Raw genomic sequence first — 25448 nt, 5'->3', positions numbered from 1 at the left:
TGTAATAGATGAATTGTGATTAGATATTACTTTTGACTCCTGACTACACAGTCCCATGTCTACATTAAATGCTTAAATATGGCCGGTCTTCTCTCCCCTCCAAACAGCTTCTGGGCTAATGTGGGCTGCGAAGCAGTGGTGGGTCGGGGTGTGAAACGATGACATTCGTCCAGTGGAGATGCTCTCATCAGCGGATCTCAGCTGCACAGAGTTTGAGGCTCAGCCCCCACTCATACCAGTCCACACGACTTCACACACTGATGCTAACTGATAACGTGCCGGGATTAAGGCCACTGTGTTTCGATGTGTGTGTGTGTGTGTGTGTGTGTGTGTGTGTGTGTGTGTGTGTGTGTGTGTGTGTGTGTGTGTGTGTGTGTGTGTGTATGTGTGTGTGTGTGTGTGTGTGTGTTAGGGGTGCATCGGACCACAAATTGGTTTTGAGTCACAGATCGGATAATTTCTTCGGATCAGCAAAAAGAAAAAGAAAAAAGCTGGTATACAAGGGCCCAGACTAACTTTTTTATCACCATCCCAAAAAAAATGTTTCAACCCCCCGAGGTTAGTGTACACCGTCAAAAATTTGAAATATTATCTTAATACTGTTATTGTCATCTGTAGTGGTTATTTGCATTAAAACACACAATTAAAATGATTAAGAAATAAATCATCGTATTTTTATTTAACGTTTTGCTTTGAATAAAAACTCTCTCTAATATCTCGTTGACATTGCTGTGAAAATATCCTTCAAACAATTGTATTAATTCAAGTTTCTCGCCAAAAACTACAATTTACAAGATTACATTTGAACACATCATTATAACATTATAATCTACCTTTGCCTGACAAGCCAAGCATATCTGTTCTCCATATGACTGCTCACCAAAACTTTGCTCTGCGTTTCAAAAGAGTATGAATAGAAAAAGAAAAGAAAAGAGTATATGAATTTTTGTTGTTGTGGTTATATACAGTAAATGTAATTTATGTTGCTGTTAGATTGCTGCTATATAACCCGTTTTTATTGCGTGCAAGCCTCCCTTTGTGTGCAGCAAGCTGAAGAGCAACAAAAATGTTGTTTAAGAAACGCCAACAAAGATGGATTAAAGCAGCATATTTCATCAGATAAAAACATGTTGTCAATTCCGAAAATGATAACGTCTATTTTTTGTGTTTGTGTGGTTCTTACAAGGTGGAAGGAGGACGATTGCACGCAATGCTTCTGTAAGTTAATAATAATAATAATTCAAATGTCAAGGTTATGAATGAAGCTTCAAACTATATTTAGGTCACTGCTCAGTGCTAACAATAGATAAATGCCAAATGTTGTAGGCCAGAAAAAGACATTTGAAATGCTTTAAAGCAGTATTTTGTGTAAAGCATGAGTAGTGACTCTAAACCTCTCCTTGTGGTATTGAAGTGTAAAGAGTAAAATCTTTTTATTTTTGGCTCTAACTAATCTGTATCCCAGGAAGAAGGGGTAGGAGCAGATAATACTGCCGGAGCCTGTTAAAATCACAAGTGTTTATTTTTCCCCCATGTCTTTTTCTTCATCCGTCTTTCTCTTTCTTCTCATTGTTTTACTCTCTCCTATCTTATCTGTTCATCTTAGCATTTAAAGTATAATTTGATGAAACTGTTCTGCTCAATAATATCTGACAACAAAGTAAATACAAATACATGTTTTACATAAACCTGATCACTAATGGACATGCCCATCACATATTTCAACATAAATTCTATAAATACATTGTAGCACATCCCCGCACACTTCACACAGATGTACTCACAAGGACAATGATTGGCATGAGCTGATGAGATGGAGCAGGCATCATGCGTGTCTATTTTTTGAAGGACAGTCTATCTAATAGCACTGTACTGATCTTTCATGTCAATATCATGTTGTCAAAAAGGCATCACAAATTACTAAAAATACATATCTTTCCTGTGCGATGACAGATAATATGCTTAACTAATGTTACTCATTGAAAAAAGAGACATACTCAACCACCCCAAAATGCATTGCAACTCTTCAAACTGTCCAATGGCGGACTGTGAGGCAAAATAATTAACAGTTCGATAAAATATAATGTAATGTATGGAAAACATATTTGACACTAAAATATTTAATAATTGAATTTGCCCTAAAATACTACTGAAAATGTTGAATTGAGTTGAAGAGGTAATGTTGATAAGAATTAAGATGAGCCCTTCATATCTATATATATATATATATATATATATATATATATATATATATATATATATATCTTCCTTGGAGTCCACTATGTTCGACCACCATGTTTGTACAGTAGCTCTAGCTCCCTTTAAGCTGTTTCAACCAACACAGCGATAACGTTAGCTTAATTAGCTAGCCCGCTACAGCTGATAAAATCAGCAAGAGACCATGGATGTATAAAGAGAACTGGATGCAGCGTTGGAGGCAGGCTTCCTTTCATTCCTATAAAAGTTGCTCAGTGGCGCATGAAGCCAAAATGGCTCGACTGCCAAATGATATAATTACCCGGATCATCCGATGATTTTCCGCATCTATGGGCCCATGAAGCAAGCGCACTAGCGCTATCCTTAAACCCTGCCTCCTAGCCGCTCCGCCTCAGCCGGTCTCGGCTCATTCAAATGAATGGAGAAGGGAAAATGACTCTGGATTCGGCTATTAGCACATTTTACAACTTTTAAGACCTAATCATTTTAAAAAGATTTAACTGGGAAGTTGATTTACCTAAAAAATAAAATATCTGCAGATTTACAGATGTCTCTTTCCCGATGTGGGAAAGATGTCTTTTTGGGCCCTATGGCGTCATGTGACTGACACGAAAGTTGTAATTCCACGGTTTGGCCACTATGAAAATTGGCTTCAAAGCCCGACACTATTCCTGGGGGCTTGCTAGAGACTTGACGTTTCAGTAAGCAGAAAAAAAAACATTCACAAAACGTATTGCTCATGAAGATATCCAGCACTACCCTGAGCTACTGTGTGTAAACCATGACAGCTCTTAGATCCATTTCCTACTACTGTATTAGCGCACACACACACACACACACACACACACACACACACACACGTGCACACATACACTCACACACACACACACACTTACACTCATACACTTCAGGGGGGATTGACTGCAGCTAGCTGAGAAAGTAGCAGCCATTATTACCTTGTCTGCTTGTAAACCACGAGGGCCAGAGCAATCATCACCCTTTAAACACAACGTTTCCTATTACTCAGCGTGCACACACACACACACACACACACGGTCCATTTCTGCAGATGGATAAATTACACGGAGGGAAATGCACAGTGGCACAGCCGTCTGAGACAGAGGAAATGAAGAGGCTTAGCTAGAAGGATAATAGAACGACAGGGGAAAACAAAGCCAAATAATTCATAATGCATTGTAGCATGCTGCATAACTGCACAATCAGGAGAACTGCCTTTTTCCTGAAGCATTACAAAAGAGACGAGGCAGCTGCTTACAGGACTGAAAGAAGTGAAGGACCTAGTTTGTGCTGTTGGATTTTTAAGTGAAGGGGGTCATGCCATTTTAACCAGATACTTTAAACGGAAGCAACTGACCACTGTATGTGATGCTAGAGGAGAAATGCATGAATGACAAGACAATTGCCTAATCTACCCACATGAATTCAAGGATAATCACTTTAGAATTACACGATCCCTTTGTTGCCATTAGAGGGGTCCACCATTTTGTTTGCTCTGTTGCAGTAAAACTCACACCAAACAAAGATGTGCAGCACATTTATATTTCAGCAGCATGCGTCTTCCTCTTTTTCCTCCTCCTCCTTCTCTTCCTGCATCTCACGGCTGACTTAGGGAGTTGTCTTTTTTTTTTCTTAAACACACAGGGGGTTTAAAGGAAACTCGTGCCTGGCTTAATTAGAGCTACACAGGCAGCGCTGTGAACGCTGCACAACCAGAACCCTGCAAGGCTGCTGGAGCTCCTCCGAAAAACAGCCCGGCAAGCCCCTATGGAGTACATGCAGCTAACAAGCCTATATGCTGCACATTTAGCCTCTCCTTACACTAATAGATAGCAGCATTTAACCCTGCAACGAATTAGCAAGTCAGTCAAAATGCATGAGAATCTAAGTGCTGCTTCCTAATAAAGACATCATTTCATATACACAATATCACTTTTAAATGCTATCAGACTACAAAGAATAGGTACATGATGTAGTAGTAAATTGTGAATAGTTTGACAATAATCACATAATAACAAATGTCATGGTCTCATAGCATTACAATTACTCCACAAATGGATATCAATCAATCTAATGGGGATGCACTTGGTGAGCATTGCCTGCAGCTGCTGCTCTGACAAGTTACACAGCGTTAACATGCCATACACGTCAGAGTGGATCTCTTTTTTTTTTTATATCAGCTAAGTCTCTGCATCCCTCTTTTGTTGTAATTTCCTGCAGTTTCATGCCCAGGCATCAAAGAGAGCACAGCTGGGTCATTGGATGAATGCTTTAATCTATTCAGCCAGCGCATCTGTGTTGCGCTACGTCATTTGCCGCCCGCCATAATATGTGTATTTGTGTGTGTGGCTGGTTAGGGTTACGTGAGTATCCAAGTGAGTGTATATGCATTCAGTCATGCACACATACAGTATGCATGAGTCTGGCAGCATATGTGCTCTTGCATGTCTGTGTGTGCTCTCATGTGGGAATCAGAGTAAAAATGCAATAAAACCCACACAGAAGATGACATGAGAGGATAATAAGGGACTGTTGTACATCCAAAGTTGGGTTGGGTTCCCGGCCAAAGGCCATGTTAAAACTTCACATCACAGACGCTAATCTATGTGATGGTCAAGTTTCCAAGCAGTGCTAAATTTAGGCCGGATCGCTGCTTTTGACGGACAATGGATGAGAAATAACATTCGACATAGTCCCCGAAAAGAGGAGGGAAGAAGAAGGGATGGTGAGAAAAGAAGCGGAGCTCAACAGGAGAACCTGACAATCCCATACCAGTACTAATATTGTATTTCGACACTGTTGTCCAGTAAAACAGGTCTGTGTTTACAACGCCACATCGGCTGACACATGAGCACATCCACTGTGTTGACCGAAAGCATGGCAGGAATCTTGATTGCAAAATTGACTGGGAACTGAATGGAGCCAATTTTTATAGAGCCACAAACCAAATGTTAGGAAAGATTAGATTGTCTTGGCTCATATAAATCATTGTCAACTGACTGCTACCAAACAGAAAGTCATCTATTCTGTATAATTAGCTTAGAAACAGGATGCTCTTTGTCTTCTGAAATGCTGATTGAAAGAATGTCACTCATTTGGTCAGAACAAATGAGGATACAGTTGTCCAGTCACTTTGACTTATTATGGTGTGATGTTTATTTAAATCAGACCTTAACATTAGTAGGCTTTAGTCCTGTTGACTATTGGCTAAATCCTTCCGCTGAACAGTTATCTAATCATAGCTCAGCAACCATAACTAGGCACAGCAGCGAAGCACTGCATTTTAAAGACTTTGAAGGGTGATTTTTTTGCCTTTTTAAACCAAAAACATTAGAGAAACAAAGTATGGAATGGATTAAACAGTGTGTTTATGTGCTCTAACCAAAGCTGCAAACATTAGCATGTCCAGCTAATGAGCTTAAAACATAACAGGCTAACTAAGAGTTACCTTTAACATCACGGAGAACATTGTTAACTGACTAGGCCTACATGAGTTTGTGGGGTTACAGAATACATTAAATAAAGTCCTATTCATGAGTTGTCCACTGTGTGGTATTCACCCACTGTGGAAGCAAATCATGCATGCTATCAGAGTTTAGGCTAATGTTAGCAGCTGTGTCCTTTTTCCTTATTGTATAAGTTAACACTCCAGCAACCCCCGCCAAACTCATTACCTGAGATAGCATTACGTTTGCCAAACAGATAGTTACTCTTCCACCTAAAAGTTTTTCTTGTGTAACATACGAACATAGGCCTACTGAAAAAATTAACATGTAAGCAGCTACACAGGGTTATACTAGAAAGAAAGAAAATTCTGGTAACACATTTTTCCTTTGTATATTTACAATACTAACCCTTACTATCACTACACTGCCATACGAGAACAATGCTATTTCTTTCATGTTCTGTATCTTCAACTGGCTTTCGCTTCAGTAATTTCATGATATCATTTATGTATAGTCATCAAGTTCATATTTAAGACCCCTTACAAGATTCTTGTTTTAAAACGAGTACGCTGGAAACCTTATCAACCAGCCTTTTCAACCTATAAATGGAGATACGTTAGCTTAATTTGCTAGCTAGGTAGCTGGTTATGGCTGATCAAATCTGACAGCAACAGTCGTCATTTCAGCCAACAAAATTAACAAGATGCTGGCTAGAAATGAGAAGCCTGCTTTTGTCTCCCACTGTCTGAAATCAAGGACCCTTTGTTTCAAAAATTACTATGAATTTTGAGTGGTTTATATGACACCGTTATCTGTTATCTGAAAACCATTACTGTAAATTGTACTGCTTACGAGAATATTAACAGGGTTAACTAAAGGAGTCAGAGCTTAGAGCACAGTCAACTACCCTTAAATGAATCTTTATATATTTCTATATTCACACAATGGTCAGGTTTAGGCCACTGTTGCACGTCATCTCATAGCTGCCTCTCAGATGGTGGATACAGAGTGGATGGTGGATAGGATGCTATGATGTAAGCCTCAGTGCGATAGCAGCCTGCGTCTTCAACCTCTCAGTTCTCTTTGAAGTCTCCCCATGGGGGTGTGGGAGCTGGGGGTTGGTAATGAATCAAACTGAGCCATAATGAATGTCCTTATTCAAGTTTGCTTTGATGAAATTCCACCTGACTGATTTCAAATCACAGAACAAAACAGTGAGAGTTTGCTGACAACTGCTACGAAAGCAATACTAGGCTGGCAATACGATGGAGAGCGTTGAGCTACTTCAAGGATCCCTTCAGGATACTTTATTGTGTTTCTTCCCTTCCTTCCTATTTCCTCTGTGATCACTGAGTACAATTCACTCTTGGATGGTTGTGATACCTCTACAATACAGCTCTTTGCATCTATCAGAAGAGAATACACCCAGAAGGAAATTAAAACAAATGAGATATAATTGATGGTTGTAATCCTGGACTGATACTGTGGTGTTACAAATATGTACATGTGCAGTAATTAAAATGTTTATGAGCTCTATAGAGTGATTTTCCCAGTGTGAGTCTTGTCCGTTCAACAGTGCATTGAATAAATACATCAAACACATGAAGTCATCCTAAAACACACGGCACTGATGTTCACTACAGAACAATAACCCTGGTATCAAAGATGACATAATGAATACATTACAACTGCAATCTCACTTATCTCACAATTCATTTCAAAATCTCTGTGTGCTGCATTAGGCCATAGAAATGAGCAAAATGGCTTTTTCACACTTCATATGAGATGAGGTGCCGCGGCACTGTCGACATGCTTTGTGGAAGTCTGGGGCCCATCTGGAGGCCTGTGGTATTCAAGATAGGTAGAAGACTGCCACGAGTAACAAAAGAAGTAAGTAATTATATAGAGGGATCTCATAGACAAAGCGTGCAATAGACTGCCAATGGCATTTAGCTGTGCATAGCAGAAACTGCTGCTGCTGCTTCAGGTTATGAGTTGGGATGGTTTGCTTTGCAACTTTTGGTGTTTAACTAGACTTGTAACACTGCAATATAATTGCATTTTAAACAACTGTGAAAACCAGGTCTGTGTAAAGTCTTTGTGCCTCTTTTCCACTGCATGGCACGGCTTTACTCAACTCTATTGACAAAAGTTGTGGATCGTAACTGGTACTTATTTTGGTATCACCTTCGTATAGGTGGAGTTAAAACACTGCACAACACTGATTGGTCAGCGAATCGCCACCAGAATCGTCACTTGCACGACACAGTGTCCCTTGTATTGCACAAACCCCACATCTTTAAATAGCAAATATATATCTTTATATAGCAGGTAGATTCAAGCTTTTATTGTCCACTTTTATTTAATTATGGCCCTAAAAAACTAAATTTTAGATTAATTCTCATTTTAATAACATATTCTTTAACACTGACATAAATTAATTTGAGACTTATTATGTTTTGGAAACTAAATGTACTCCCAGTCTGCTTCTTTATTTCTTTATGGACTCGAATGAAAGAGCAGAATTGGTCTCTGTAATATGGTGGATATGAAACAAACACCAGTTTTCTTTTGCATCGATACGGATGAAGAATATTTTCATTCATGGTCCTAAATCAAAGCTTGCAAAAGCACTATGGGGGAAGAGCGCAGACACAACAATTGGCTTTCTAAGGCAGCCCATTCTAAACAGGTATCACTTTAATAGCAATTAAACTGGAACTAAGCTCTGACTGGTTACTACAGTAGTTCACTAGTACAACACATGCACACACACAAACAGGAAATGCTGGAACGCACACAAGTTTGCAGATTAACCCTTCTTTTTGACAACATACAAGGAAGCTGAGGCATGTTAAAACTTCACAAGCACACACGTTCACCACCACCACGCCTACACAGAAATAGCGTAACTCTCCCAGGCCGGAGGGTGGGTGACAGAGCTGTAAGGGCCAGCGCTGTGTTGGGCAGCATCAGAGGCAGATGCAGCACTCAAAAGCCTGAGGGCATCACTGGGTATTCAAGCTTCACTGGGCCTCTTCATCAGTGCCCTCTGATGCCTTAGCCCCATATACACACACACACACACACACACACACACACACACACACACACACACACACACACACACACACACACACACACACACACACACACACACACACACACACACACACACACACACACACACACTTCAAGCACAGAGCCAGTTAGGCCTTTCCATCTTGTAGTACAAGAGGGGAATTGGGAAAGAAGTAGAACAGCCTCATTGAGCGCAGACACAAACAAGTGAGACTGAGAAAGCACTAGAGGATGTAGGTTATGGTGGACTGTGTCTCCTCTACTAATTCTGATACCATTGGAGTATCTAGGTTAACTCTTTCTGTGTGTGTGTGTGTGTGTGTGTGTGTGTGTGTGTGTGTGTGTGTGTGTGTGTGTGTGTGTGTGTGTGTGTGTGTGTGTGTGTTCTCTGCCTTAGAAAAGACACAGACATGACACAGCATGAAGACTATCAGCACAACATTTTGACAAACCACATTTTAATTGGGTTGCTGTCTGGATGTCAGTAACACCAGACGTTGTGCAGATCTACTTTGATTCATAAAGCTTAATTGTAATTTCATCACCACACATTATAAAAGACATGACGCACCACCTGTACTATGTACTATTATATGTACCATGTCAAATGTGATAGTGTATGGTGGGATGTATCCATGATTCTACAGCTTTGAAAGACATTAACATGAAGCCTATCTCTCTCTCTCTCTCTCTCTCTCTCTCTCTCTCTCTCTCTCTCTCTCTCTCTCTCTCTCTCTCTCTCTCTCTCTCTCTCTCTCTCTCTCTCTCTTCTCTCTCACAAACACACAAATACACACACTTAATTTTTGTTACTGACATGCCAAGTCATGCAGAAAACACAAGGGAAGCTTTTCTTTTTTAATCCCGGGACAAAAAACAGCAAAATGCAATAACCTGGGACAAAAGTGCTGACATCTGAAGATGAGTCTGGCATTCAGACGGACTGCTCGCTTGCAGCTGAAATGAGCAGAGGCGACAGACTGAGAGAAAGCAAGACCCCTACACACACACACACACACACACACACACACACACACACACACACACACACACACACACACACACACACACACACACACACACACACACACACACACACACACACACACTCCTTCCGTAGACTCTTCTCTTTGTACTCGTCTCTGGCTTTCTGATCCTCTTATTCTCCCCCACATTTTCATTCTTTACTCCCCCATTTAACCCCCTTTTTTTATCCCAATACTTTACCCATCTGTATTTCCCCCACCACCTCTGGGCTGCAGCTCATCTCCCTCTCCTCATCCCCCCTCTCTCCTATATGGTCACCTGCCCTACTCTTCCTCTTCTCTATCCTCCTCTCATAACCTTTCTTCTCACGTCTCTATCTATTCCGCCGTCTTCCTCCCCCTCTGTACTCTCTTCATCTTTCCTCCTCTCTCCTTCTCTATCCCAAACCTTGTTTGCATGCTTCCTCGCTCTGCTCCTTGATTAGCGAAATCGACCGGCGCAAGTCCGCCAGACACTTGGTTAAAATGGCCAATGAGTCTTGTGAGAGGCTCCTATATATATAAATAGAGGGCTGAATCAGACGCTTCAATTACAGATAACACATTCCCACCCTTGCATTTCAAACACTATTTAACCACAGAGAAAGCGAGAGAGATGTTGGCCAGTGGCACATGAGGTCAGTCTTGAAGGTTGAAGAAGTAGCACCAGTAGCGGAGACGTAATACAGGGTGTTAGATTTTCTCCTCCTGGTCATATTATTCAATGTACGACTCCCTCTGACTCTTATGTAATTGTGAATTTGTGCGAGCGAGGAAGGCTGCCTCCTCATAGACAGCGAGAGCAGTCTAGTGCAGAGCCATAGGGACTAAAATAGTTAGTCATGTGTTCATTATCGCTATCCTCTTTTTAAGTACTCACCCAGTATCCAGAAACATTAAACAGGAGAGGACCTTTGAGTGGGTCTGTGCATGCGTGTGTGCACAAAGTTGAGAGAGAATGAGAAACAGAATATGAAGGCAATGAGGTTGTGGGATTGTGATAACTTCAAAGGTTATTATTATTATTATTACTGCAGGCTGAAGCCATGCTCTGGCATCCCTCAAGCTTTGATCATTATGTAAAGCTGTTGTGCTCGGTGCTGGCACTGAATACATTACAGAGTGGATAACCAGCAAGTGTGCAAGCAAGCCAACAAGGTCCAACACATTGACTCAGCTTCTTTCGGTTTTAAAATAACACACATCCCATCATCTCTAAAGGACAAACAAAGAGAACCTTCACCTCATTTCGCCTTGACATGCGACCTGGAGATGCAGATGGTTTGAGAGATCGTACATCGTCAGCAATAATATTTAAAGGGTCACTCCACCAATTGTACACATAGAGATCAGTGTACTAGTTACAAGAAGTACTACACTGTAGGGCTGCACAATATTTAGTTTCAGCCTTGACATTGCAATGTGCACATGCACAATAGTCACAACGCAGGACTTGAGATGTTGAGTAGGTAAATAAACACAAACATGGCATGCTAAAACTTTGTTACAGCTTGAACCAAAAGAAGAACATGTTTCCCATGACTAATCTACAAAAGAAGTCTGTCTGATAGAACATAATTTACTTCAATACTTTACATTACAGATCATTTAGCTGACGCTCTTATCCAGAGCGACTACCTACATGATTCTCAGAGCAACTCATGGTGGCAGCCCTGGTATTGAAATCACAACCTTAACCTTAGTTCTGATTGGAAGACGTACTACCAGACCACTAGGTCATCACATCACCACTTCAATTTGAGTTCTTGAAAGTTTGTTGCTAGTGAGTGACATGCAGGCTTTGCAAACTACCAATCACATCCTTCTTGATCAATTTATCAAACAACCAATGCACGTCCTGCAAGTCGCTGACCAAAACCTGGAAATGAGCAAGGAACAGGAGAAAAACACCCAATAGGAAGGAGACACAACGTCAGTAGTATGGAAATATTTCGACTACAGAAAGGATGATCTAAATAGGTAGCCTGCTTTGAAGTCATCTAGTGAAAATTCCTCTATTTTTTCATATTGCAATATACAGTATATCAGAGATAAAAAAATCTGGAGGAGTTTTGCGTTAAGTCTGAGAAAGTAATGATATCATCAAGGTTATCCCGGCTTATGTTTGGAAACAAATGTATCACAGAAAGAGTGAGGGGCATGAGAATAGAGGTCAAAGTGCAGCGGTTTAGTGGAAGGTGATACATTTTAAAGTCAGCTTAGTATGTATATAATAATATGATATATTGTATATAACCTGATATTAGAAGTTATAGTATGACAATAAAGTGATTAATTGGCAGATAAAATGCCACATATTTTTCGGCAGTGCCATCCCTGAAGACCAAAATGGCCAACTGCTGCTTTAATCAATTCAATGGTGAATAAACACAAACTGCAAATAGGATTCTCCAGCCAATAATCCATGAATTGTTTGCTAAATGCACATAACAATTTCTTCCACCACAATGTGACATCCTCAAAGGTCTTGTTTTGAACCCGAATCTAAAGATACTCAGCTTCTATCACATAAGGGAACAAAAAGCAGCCGCTGCAAATCCTCCTTCTTACGTTAGAGAAGCAAGATCTAGGTAATCTTTTGATTGATCGATTATCTAAAGAGTTGATTAATTTTCCTCAAATTGACTTGCAGACTAATTGTTTCAGCCCCAGTACTTTGCATTAGGATGGTTGTAGACTTGATGTCATGATTAGCTACCTTCATAGGCTCACAATCCTGCCAGGTAGGTAAATGACGCAAACTGAATCCACTGTATCTCCAAGGCACAAAGGCCTAACACTAATCAACATTGGTGTATGATCTACGTTCTAGGGCCAAATATAGGCCTTAGAGGTTTTGTGCTACATGTTATTATTACCACTATTAATAGTGTGTTGCTGTTAGGGCGATTATGAGCTTAGGAGGGGAACCCCAGCTCAGAGGGCCTAACCACTACTTTTAATTTTCGTCTACACATTCTAATCCACATTGAACTTGAAAACAAGCCATCTGTTCCTTTACCTGGCCTACATTAGCCTGAGCTACACTCAAACTCTGGCTGGCTGCAAGCAGAAAACATGGGCAGTGCAAATAAATGTCTTGCACTGTCATCATCACTGTCATACAGTAGATCGATCAATGAAGAGTAGTGCTACAATAAAAAGAGATGCTGTCACGGTAAAAAATAAAGAAATACAACAACATGAAAGCTAAAAGTCCATTAATGCTATAAACTCACAATTGAGCACCATAGATACTGAGCCCCTGCTACATTATAAGACTGTAGGTACATTACACTGATGATTTTTTCCTTCAACCACCAACCATCGACTACAATTCCTCGTATAATAATAGCAGCATTTAAGAAATGCAGCCCTTCACAATCTATTTGCAACATGCATAGGTGTGATGCCCACCCAGTTCAATACCAAGGACAGCGGTCGACGCACGGAGAGCCTGACAGCCATGACAACACATGCACTACAAAATGACAGATTTATTTCTGCACGGATGCATCGTAAGCAGCGACACAAACCTGCCCCGAATGACACTGCTGTTTCAGTGTGTGGCATTAAACCCGCAGACAGAGACAGAGACAAAAGCTAAACCCTAAGACAATCATATCGCCTTTCCAGAGCGGGTTTTTTGTCCCCCTGCAATAAGAAGAAGCAGCCACATTTTTACCAAATCGCATCGTCAAAGCGCGTTTGTCGAACAAAATGATCCGCGCATACCTGCTTGTCGTGGGGTCGAAGAGCTCACATGTCCCGTCGCTTATTTTGGTCTATTATTGTGAATATTATTATTATAGTGGGCACCGTTATGTGTCTGCCAGCGCCATGTTATTATCACTGAGAGGAGGACTGTGCGGTCCTGTGCGCTACATCCGGGCTGTTGAGGAGAGCGAATGAGCGCAGTTTGTGGCGGCGGAGAGGGCGGAGAGCGCTCTGGATATGTAGAGCACCTGTGCAGCAGAGCAGGGACAACTTTCAGTCACGTCGACGCACTGTAACGTTACCTCAGTTAGACCCACACCTACATTTACTATAAAGGACGTTTTCCTGGGAAACTCCCATCTGAGAAGGTTTTTACTCACTGTCACAGAACTGCTGTTTCCAGGGTTTAAACTAATATGAAATAAAAAAAACTGTGATTCAGAAAATAGGCTTACACTCATTGTCCTTGAACACTAGTGGGAGTGCGTAGAAACTATGCCAGCTAGTTAGTTAGCAAGCGAACAGAGAAGTCTAAACCTATCTAAGCAAGGTGGAATGTAATGGATAGCTAAATGGTTCAAATAGATGTGAGCTAAAACATAATGGATGTAGGTTACTGTAGAAATGAAGAAAAGTAGCCTAATGGGTAAAAGCATAGTCAATCGATGGATGAATATTTTAAATAGCTAGCCTAGCTAAAAAATAATGGATAAACACCTGAAATAGGTTGGCCTAAAAAAGGCTAAAATTACTGAATAAATGGTATGAATTGATAGTTAGCTTAAATATATAAAGTGTTAGCTAAAAGATGATATATTGTAAAAATTAAAAGATAAGATAATTTCATATTATGAATAGTGTTAGCCTATATATCCACTTTTGTGTGGTTGAAGGGTTACTTGAATTTATCCGACAGGGCAGTGGGGGTCTTACATGGGATGAAAAAAAAAGGTTGGGAACCACAGACATAGAAGACAACAGTGGGGAATTTAGTTGCATCACTGAAATTAGCAAAACATGTCATTCTAGGAAGGGGTAAACACAGTGAAGCTGCTTCATAAACCCTGTATAGCAACCCAAAGACCCCAGATTCCACTTTGCGAAGCATTTAATCAATCAATTTATTGGCCACATGTAATTTTATAAGGTTCCAATGAAATGTAATCCCACTTTTTCCTTCAATTTAGGTATTAAAAAGAATTATAGGATAGCAATAGGAAGAAAAAGATATGTGTATGATTTGAATTAATTTATACATGGTCAAATTGACCTGCTATAGGCAGGCCCTGGGGCAAAAATATAATCTACAGGGTGCCTATTAAACCCCCTTTTCTTCCAGTCTCTTTGCAATGTTTACAGTTTTTTTGTGCTGGAATAGTATCTGACCCAAAATTAGCTTTGTGGTAATTTGATTAGACACATTGATTTAAGAATTTGCTAACATGGAAGCACAGAAATCTTACAGCAACATTTCAACTCTGTCTGTTTTACGGCAAGGTGTCAAGATTAGCTGATAAAGCATAATGATATTTGAAATATTTGAGTAGTTGTGACGCTAAAGCTTGATACTTATCTGTTACCTCACATATTTTTAAGTGCGTTATTGTATCAAGTAGAACCATTTTCTGCTTATAAAGAGTATGTTAGGCATGAGTGCACATGTAAGTGTTTCTCAAGTGAAGCCAGACTCAGGCTGTAGCCCCAGAGCCTTGGGGATACACACAGTGTGACAGCCTCTGCCGGCTCTGACAGTGTCACAGCCCTCATTGATCTCCCATCTCTGTTTCTGACGGGCCGTTTGTAGCACAGGGCTCTTCCCTAGACTACTTTAAGTGAATGTGCGAGGGCACGAGTCAATTTCTCCCGCTGTGACAGGAAAGTCCTTAAGTCTGACTGTCTGGTTAACTGAGGGAGAGAATGAGAGAGGAGTCACCATTATCATGCCAAGGTCTAGCTCTTTGTGTTGTTGTTAAACATAGAGATCAATGAGGGAGCTGTTACCACATGTCCTTCCCTTTCACCATCTTCCCTTAGTCTCATCAGCCTGATACATTCCACCTTCCCTTCTCTCTCATACCAGCTGTCATACAGGTGTCTCACCTACAGAATGACTCAGACAAATGCATTCCTGCTCTCACTGCACATATGTGCTACATATGTCTAACCACCATAGATGGATACTTGCAAAAGCAAGCATGCATTGTGCAAACTGACACACTCTTTCTCACTACTAGATATTTTCCTTGATCCAGTGATGATACTGTCATTGCCTGCTCTGTCTCCCATGAGGCCTCACTACCACCCATAAATCCCCTTGGGAAATGTGAGCCAAGACTGAACGCAGTGGGAACACCCCTTCAGCTCAGGACTATTCCAGGCTGTGCTACACTTAATATGGGCGTTATGGACAGCCACATCTATCCCTCTTATATAGCCTAGTGATGCATGTTAGTATGTGCGCTCAATATACCACATACAGTATATTGCGATTATGAAGAGCTGTGAAGTGATGCCTCACTCAAAATATATATTTGAGAAACAAGGTAGTCTCCCTCTTGAAGTATTATTAAAAAGATAAAAGATGTTAACATCATTTAAAAGAAATAAGAAATAGTACCAAGGTTAATTTATAAAGAGAGTTGAAACCAAACTCTGCTAAACAATGGAAATTGTCCAAACATTTATTTTATTACCAGAACATGTTTAGGCATTTTAGAACTGAAAAACAGTGATGAATCTTGGGATGCAGATTTCTTTTAATTTTAGCAAGTTCAGTTTATGAGAAAACATTGTTTAGAAGTCCAGGATCCTGTATTGACCTGGTCGGTTGTGTTCTTTTATTATATTTATTATGTTTCCTTTGTGTTCTCTTAAAATTAATAACAATATCATTTAAGAAAACAAAAATAAAAAGTTTCTGCTTTTGGGATGCAGATAACATGACACAGAAGCAGTGGAATTAGACATATTTGGATGATAAAGATGATTTTTGAAGTGGATTATGCTCTAAAGATGTATTTTGTGTGGATTTTAATTGGTTACAGCGCTTCATCAGATCCTTAAACTGCTTTTTGTCCCGGTCATGTCAGGCAGGTTTATTATGCTGTCTGTGAAGGAGTCAGCTCACCAGATATATCCAAAGATTACACACTCATACAACCATATTGCCTTTTATGGAGCAAAGAGTTCTCACAACATGACTGCTACCCCTCTGTGAGAATTTGACATCTCCATCTAGTGGTGGATTGTTGGAGCACCTCCTACAGAGCATCCGAATGTCAACTGTATGAGTGGCTGCTGGCTGTGTCTGAAACATAAGCCACAACATGAAAAATGTAATCCTTTGTGATATTAAATTGATCCCATAGCGGCCCATATATGATTATGATTTCAACACACACACTTACAAGGATACACACGTAAAAATCAACCCAGGTCCCAGCTGTCCCCATGGCAACTGTAGTTTTCTTTGAATCCATCTCGCTCACTCTTACTCGCTCTCTTTGATTTTATCTCGCTGGTTCTTTGAAGGCATAAAAGCATCTTTAGACACACCCACAGCTTATTGAAAATCATAGAAAACCATTCTCTGACTTTGGGTAAGCAAATTTGACCTTTTATCTATTGTGGGGATTACCTTGTGGAGCTGTCTCTGTTATACTCCAATTGACCTTTAATAGGAAATAAGTGGTGAAGAGGAGGGGAAAAGGGGAGGATGCAGTTTACGAGGGTTGGCACAAGGCCCAGAGCTTATCTGAGGCTAATGCCATCGCCGTCACTTTGGAAAACCCTGCTCCTGCCAGATTGCTCTCTTCTGCCTAACAGCAGCACGCCTCATGGTTGCCTCCTTTTTCCTCTGCTCCTGCATTGGTTGAAACTACAAAAGGAGATCTCCAACAAGTGACATCATTACTCCCTCTCCCATCACACGGCATATGTCATGACCACATGGTAACCCGCCACTAAAATGAACCACTTGTTAATCGTTCCCCAAATTTGAATCACTACTTGAAGCTATATCGGTTGTAGGTTGTGTCTTTATTGCAACTTCAGCAACATTCTTCAATAGGAGCGGGATGAGTGCGTAGAAGGGTTGAGGAAACAAGTGTTGCCAGTTCCAGCTCTTGACAAGCTGACAGGCCGACCAGGAGACTAACCATGGACCAAATTTTCTGGATTGTTTATTGGCAAGAAATCTCTTCTGACAATATGCAGCCCAAGCAAAACAATCCCCTACTGTCCTCACATGAAGCCTCATTTGATGGTCTAATATGAATATGACATTGTGGGCTCCAACGAGGAATGCATTAGAACAACAGAGGTACCGTAAGTATAAGAGTACCCTTCGACCACAAGGCCTGAGTTTGAGCATCAGTTTTAAACAAACGTTCACGCTGCTAAATTGACCTTGAGACACTGTTTGATTACCATATCCAAGGTTATTGGAGCTCATCTTGGGCCTTGCAAGCAGAAAGACATATTTCTCCAGCAATATGTTGAATTTAGTTGCTAACTTTGGTGTTGGGCAGGAAGTGCACAGTAAGTTTGAAAACAGCTAGCGACCTCTTTCACATACTATATGATATCAAAATAATGTAATAATATAATAATAAAAGTGCAAATTTAAATTGTACTCAACAAAAATGCTATGCTGCTTTAATTGTGAAGAGTGAAATGTCAGCATTGATATAATAGTAAGTATATTGTTTAATCAATATACTGACACACAACATTTTCTATACATCTCTGCTTGCTGTAACACACAACAGTCCTGTTGTTCATTTGCAAATGGCAAACGTTTGTCTGTTTATCATTTAATTCTGGAAACGCTTGAAAATCAATTTCTTTGAAAACAATAAAAGAACAACACAATTTGCCTTGTAACGGCTTATATGAGATAATGAGACATTTGGATCTAATCAGCGCAGATGCTCAGTTCAACAGATTTTGAGTGCAGCCACACAAACATAAACATAAGCACACACACACACACGCACACACACGCACACACACACACACACACACAAAAGCCAAAGGCTCCGACTTCCCAAATTGTCCAACATGGCCGCACCCTTCACTTGCCTAATGTGTGAGCCACAGCTGGCTCCCTGAGGACAGGCTGCAGGGTGCTCTCATATACTCATGAAGAATTAATGTGTTTCAGTGTCTGTGTGTGTGTGTGTGTGTGTGTGTGTGTGTGTGTGTGTGTGTGTGCACATGTGCCTTTGTACTGTACATAAAGGTGGAACACGGTATTATCCAGTATTAGCCAGTTAGTGTGGTGTGGTAGCAGAACATTTGATTACAATGTTTTTTATAGCTGATTATGATGTGTTCTACCTTTCCATACATCCTCATGCAGCCAACATCAGCGATCTAAAAACACTGTTAAAGTGTGTAGGTGAATGCAAATAACGAATGAGATTGTTTTTACTTGTACTCTTGGTAGCAGTAAACTGTAACTGTGTATGCCTGCTAACAGGAAGCTGTCTACCTACTGGCTCTGAGAACTGCAGTGGACAGAGAAAGCGCTTTGTGAGGAATGAGATGGACCCCGGCTGGACTGAGTATATAATATATATAAAACACATTGATGGGTGGATTCATTTACATGAATTTTTCAGCAACAAAATCAAATTATTTTCCCTAATCTCAAAGTTACATTTTTTGAAAGTTTGAACTTTCATTACTTTATAATGATATTGACTCTTTTGTGTTCGTATATCTCTTTGTTGTAGTTTTTATTTTATTAATTTTTTCCTTTTCCTTGTTTTTTGTAATTGACTAGACGTCATTGTGAATGAGGGGCCCTCAACGATCTCTCGAGTACAAATAAAGGTTGAATGAATGAAATGCTCACTTGTTACCCTAAGCAGCTACTTAGCAAGAGTCACAGTGAATTATATACACTTCGTACTATATAAAAGATGCTTTTCATTCTTTGTCCCCAGATAGAGTTTAAAATTAAAGAACCAGTTGAATGTCAGGCGCTGGATTCTTGGAGGATTAACATTCTGAGAAATTCTGCGATTTCTGACATTTTTAAGCTCAGTTGATTGCTAATCTAATAATAGTGTCAGGACAACCTGTGCAACTGTGGGAATCCACATCTGTGAGTATAGTATGTTGTCATTGTTGAGGCTGTTGCCACAGAGATTTATTGGATGATTATGTGGAGATTTATCTGGCTGAGTTGGAACCTGACGTCTCTCCTGTTTAATGTTGTCAAAATGCCAGAATCGATACTTTAACATGAGCAGAGGTGAGACTCTTAGCTCTGCCATTGTAAATGTATTTAACAATCATCCAGAGGAATATTAAATGGGAAGTATGAACGTCTCCATTGACGACATGCAGTGACTAAACCTGAGGCTGAACTAAGCGGTAATGTCTGACGTTTCAGCTGTTGATGCCTGAGTCACTGGAACACACAGATAACTTTGTCTATCTGCTGTTATTGTGTTACTCTGTGTGGCCCAGACTGATATAGCATGAGGCTAACACAGTCCCATGACTGCTCAACACTGAAGCACATCAGCACAACAAGTCATTGTGCTGCCAGGGGATCTAGTGCAGGTAAATAAAAGGGATAAGTGTCATCTGGTGGAGAATATAACATTTTACGTACATTTCAATGTTTTGATAATGTTTCCAAATAAGCATTCAACTCTGTTCCAGTTTTATTATTTCATTAGACCATCCTAACTGTAATGACCAGGTGTGGGAATGCAGTCAGGAAAAGACAATAAAGATACAATGATCAAAACAAAACATTTGAGTTGCATTTAAACGTTAACATGTTACATCTCATTTACATAATGTGACATATGAGGGAGTGGTATTTTCTTTCTGACAGTGGAGAGATGAAGTGAGGAGTGGCCAAGTGAAAGCGTTTGTGGCTATAAGAGACGTGCTTGGCTACAAGCCGACTGATTTACTTAAACTTCACTACGGCCTGCAGCTGCTCCTGCGTGCACCTGAGGACCAAAGACAAGAAAAGGTAACTTCGTCTTAATTTGACCTGTGGCAGCTTCTGTGGATCAGAACCAAATAGGTGTTGTGCATCCAATACTAGATACAAGTACAAGTGTTCTGAGTTTGAGGTTATGTTCTTCTGTAGAGCGAAATGTGTGTACAGTGCAATGTTGCACTAAATAGGTCATTGAATTTGACGATAATTTATATAAATAATTATAACATGTGATTTAATTTGCTTTAAAACATTAACAATTCTTTTTTTTGCAAGTAACACCTATAATAAAACATATTTTATGTGTTGAGTTGTATTTCTTAGGTAATAACAAACATTAAGAAGTAGAATAAAATAGCAGGACCAGGCAGTTAGATCATTTTGTAACAGTCATTTAATGTAAAGTTGCAAGAACAGCTATATATTAGTGATAGGGCCTGGACACCAAAGAATCATTGTTACTGCACATTCCTCTCTAAGTGAGTCTTTGGTATAACCCTGAGTCAATATGCCATTATGTTTCTGCATGCTTCCTATGGTCATCATTCAATTAGTACACTCCATGAAATCTAATAAGCATCAGTTAACAATGTACATCTATTATCTATATGGAGACAGACAGTCATAGTGCACCATTTGCTGATACTTTGACATCTTGAAAAGCAGTAGAGTCCTCTGGTGGTCACCTCGAGAACTATTTCCTCTCTCTGTGGCTCAGTTCTGTAATATGTAAAAATAAATGTTTTAGTGATTTTGTAGTTTTAGTTTGGTAGTCTGTTATCTCTCAGCACATTTTGGTTTTCTTCTGTCTTTAGTTTTCTGTGTTTGTTAAGTCCTCAGAGACTAAAATACATCAAATAAAAGTGCACTTGATCTTGTTCTGGCAGGCAGCATGGATGTAAGTACCTCATCAAATTCTCAGATCTCTACACCGGTAAGAATGTCAAATCATTGCAGCATGTTTCTCCGCATTTTACATCTAAATATAAACGCTTAAATCTTTGCTTGTGTCAAACGGCCGTGTTTGCAACTGCAAGGTGGTGTCCTCCATCCTATCCACCCTCTCTCTTCCTCGTATCTCTGTCCTGGCCCCTGACCCTTCTCTCTCTCCATCTCCCCCCTCTCCTCCCCCCTCTCAGCATTCTGACGCTCTGTGTGGCAGCTGCCCGTCCTCTGGTTCTGCCCCACAGACTAACAGCCTTTGGCCGAGCCTGCCGCAGCCTGGAGCTGGGTTCCCTGGGTGGACAGGACAGCCCACCCAGCCTGCGCCGTGCTGGGCTGGCCAGCCAAACACTCCCTGCTGGAATGGGACACAACCAGGTGCGGTCTCTGTCCCTGCACCGACTGCATTTCCAGCTCAAGCCATGACACCAGCCCCTGCACCTACAGCATCCATTGTCCCAGCTCCAGCTCCGGCTCCAGGTCAGCCCTGCCAGCCTTGCTGGGCAGGCACCCAGTACCAGCCTCCGCAGTACCAGCCTCCCCAGTACCAGCCTCCGCAGTACCAGCCTCCCCAGTACCAGCCTCCCCAGTACCAGCCTCCCCAGTACCAGCCTCCCCAGCCACAAGCTCCTATTCAAGCTCAAGTCCCAGCTCCAGCTCCAGTCCCAACACCTGCTCCTGCTGCCAGCATCCGCCCAAATGTACCAGGATGGCCTGCCCAACCTGGCTGGCCTTATAACCCAGGACAGTCAGGGTGGCCTGGACAGAGTCCATCTATCGCACCTCCACACTGGCTTCCACCCACATCTGGACCTCTGGTGAGTAAAATGAAAAGAATCTGACTTTCAATCTTCATTGCTAATATACAGGAAAAACAGAGACCTAAAGAGAAGGATAAGGATACTGTAGATGCAAAAATACTGATGAATGCTATGTTTGATCACTGGCTGCTTTATAACTCCGGTGGTTTTAATGTTATTCTCTCTCTCTTGCTGTTTAGAGCGTGCCATACAACTTGAACCTGGCCCGAGGGGTCTATGATAAGATGATGATGACCATCTTGGGCCATGTCAAACCTAATGCTAAAATGTAAGCTTACTTACATTTACTTAGATCATTTTCTGAACCATTCTTTTTCCTATATACAATATTAGACACTACAGGTGAATAGGGAACATTTTCTGACTCACAGATATCAACATGAAACTTCCTCAGTTGATTACTTCTAATAATAATAATAATATTTTTGTATTACATTTTCTGAAATGTTCTGTTTAAATATACAAAAGAGGCATTATCTTATTAAATATGTGCTAATTTGCATACATTTCCAGAACAGCACATTTGAACATTGGATAAAGCCAGGCTCAAAATTCTTGTTTCATTTTGTTGACATATTAGAGTTACAGGTTTTTGCAGAGGGAAGTTTGTATCCCTCCATAATTCAGAACTGCAATAAAAATGTTTTCCCATGTTTTTAGTAATACAATGTTCTATAAATCAGGCTATGAATGATATATGAACAAACACCTCAGTGAAAACCTTCAGAATACAGATAGGAATGAAACTGGAAAGTTTGGTGAGCGTAAGTGCTACTGAAGGCGAGATTTCTGTCTCGGAGTGTAATAATAAAAAAAGAGAAAATGCCCTTTAAAAATATATGTATTGTATTATACATTTTCTTTAATTAAAAGTCTTCTGAAATAGTATGTTTAAATATGTAAATGAGGCATTATTTAATGCTAACTTTTGGTGAATTTAGGAGAAACCTAAAGACGCAAAAGGACAAAGTTATTAAAATAACTCCTTAATGTGTATTCCACTGGTCTGATAGAAGAATTGTTATGGAAGCAAAATTGCCCAAATTCTCTAAATTGACCAGTAAATGATAATAGTGTAGTGTCTCATATTGTTATATTTTAGTTTCAAAATACAAAAAAACTATACAAATCTGACCAGTTAGTGAAGGACAGAAAAACAGCAGACAAAAGAGACAATACAATGTCAATGACAGTCAATGCTTTGCTCTTCCACAGGTTCACAGTGAACTTTCTGAGAGGAACCGACATCGCCTTTCACATCAACCCCCGCTTCAGTGAGGCGGGCAAACAGGTGTTAGTCCGTAACCACAAACTGGGTGAGCGCTGGGGCCCGGAGGAGAGGGACCTGAAAGGAGCCTTCCCCTTCGCTCTTGGGAGCCCGTTTGAGGTGAGTGTAAGAAAGATCAAAATCAGACTGAGCAGCAGATTGAAAAGCGCTGTTTAAAGGGACAGTTACACCCCAAAATAAAAAATACATATTTTTCCTCTTACCTGTCGTGCTTTCTTTTATTAATCTTGGTTGTTTTGGTGTGAATTACAGAATGCTGGAGATATTGGCCACAGAGATGTCTGCCTTCTCCAATATAATGGAACTAGATGGCACTCGAGTAGTGAGTGTAATTCGGTTAAGAAAATAGTTCCCACATGAAACTTCTCAGAACAAGGTCTGTGGATTATCTTGAGTAATTCGGTCTTGATTTCTGGAAAGATACTTTGCTGTTGAGTTTTCTTTGGTGCTTTGACGACCACAAGCCGAGTGTCATCTAGTTCCATTATATTGGAGAGAAGGCCTTATATGTATGACTGATATCTCCAACACTCGGCAGCTCACACTAAAACTATCTAGATTAAAAAATAGTACTGGCAGAAAAAATATATATTTTTGATTGTAGGATGAACTGTCTCTTTAAAGCTGCTCTGTGTAGCATGTTAAATGATTACCACATTCATTTGTAAACATACGCTCTCCTGAAGCAAAGTGTCTGCTGCTACTAATCCACCTTTCTGCTTTATAACACAAATAAAAAACATAAACAGAAGATACTAATCGTTTTCACCAACTGTCTCCTTCGTGTGTTAAGACGTTTACAATTATATGTTGATGTTTCAAAATCCTACACGTGGTAACTGACTCTAGGTCACTTTCTCACGGTTAATGTCAGGCTAACGTTTGGAAAAGTCGTTTGTGCAAGCGGGTCCTAGATAAGGGAAGTGCTGCACTGCAGGAAGACTCCTGGAGGTCAGTTGGGGTCTCATGTTCCTCAATAACATCATTAACAATTATGCTTTACAGGCATTGCCAGGAGGTTACTGATCTCTGTGTCCTTGTGTACTGACAACAATAACAACTAGACTTTTACTTCAGTCTTAGTTTGTATTTTTGAATTAAACAAATAAAAAGTTACATTTTTATTCTAATGCATCTCTTTGGGGGGGGTCTCCAGTTAGAAGATTTGACGCAGCAGAATGACTCTTCCTAAATTAAATCAAGATAAAACAAGTTTTTTTTTTTTAATGGGCGCTACATCATACATCACACCACTTCACATTCTCGATGGAGGTAGTACATCATTCTTGTTGTGCTCTGTTCCAGATGAAGATCCTGTGCACTCCCGAGGCGTTCAGGGTGGCAGTGAACAACTTCCCGCTGTTTGAGTTCCGACACCGAGTCAGAGAGCTCAACCAGATTGACAGAATCAACATCCTGCACGATGTCGTCCTCACCTTCGTCAATGTGGAGACACTTGCATAGGAAGCAGCACATTATTACTCAACACATGAAGCACACAGACGTGTATGAGTGTGATGTAAATGCAGACAGAGACACATATACAAATGTCCATACACACACACACATCTACAGGCTTCATCTTGCATCTATAGCTTGGAACTTTACAATTTATTTATCATGATGCTTAAAGATCGAACAAATAATTGTGTTAGCACGTGATGCAATATTAATTATATTAGCTGAGCTCATTGTATAATATTCCACTTCCTCGCTCTATAGCTAACCATTTAATACACAGAGCTTGTTTTCCTCAATGTAGATGATACTGTATTATTGTGTACAATACTTTCTATTATATTAAATTGCTACTAACTGAGAATTATACATGTGCTATTATTGCCAAAACAACAAACAATATGGTTTATTAGATGTCCATTAGGGTTGTTAATTTAGTGATTCTTAAATCAAATGAAGAGTCTA

At 40.3% G+C, this 25448-nt stretch overlaps 2 protein-coding genes across 2 annotated transcripts in view; one reads left to right on the top strand and one right to left on the bottom strand.

The window, feature by feature from the left end:
• pak5 (p21 protein (Cdc42/Rac)-activated kinase 5) overlaps window positions 1–13636 on the bottom strand; it is a 70281-nt gene extending 56645 nt beyond the window's left edge. Inside the window, exon 1 of the mRNA XM_029425543.1 lies at window positions 13523–13636. The gene's annotated coding sequence lies outside the window, so the exon portion shown is untranslated. The remainder of the gene's footprint in view (window positions 1–13522) is intronic.
• A 7830-nt stretch (window positions 13637–21466) lies between these two features.
• On the top strand, window positions 21467–24989 carry LOC115003926 (galectin-3; the record flags this gene model as incomplete). The annotated part of the gene is made up of 4 exons (XM_029425865.1): window positions 21467–22234; window positions 22417–22505; window positions 23453–23624; window positions 24831–24989. Coding segments are annotated over 4 exons (1188 nt in total), but the record flags the coding sequence as incomplete, so codon positions are not given.
• Window positions 24990–25448: the final 459 nt, after the last annotated feature.

This window comes from Cottoperca gobio, chromosome 24, assembly GCF_900634415.1.
Source record: "Cottoperca gobio chromosome 24, fCotGob3.1, whole genome shotgun sequence".
Lineage (NCBI taxonomy): Eukaryota > Metazoa > Chordata > Actinopteri > Perciformes > Bovichtidae > Cottoperca > Cottoperca gobio.
This window is presented reverse-complemented; position numbering and strand designations above follow the sequence as displayed.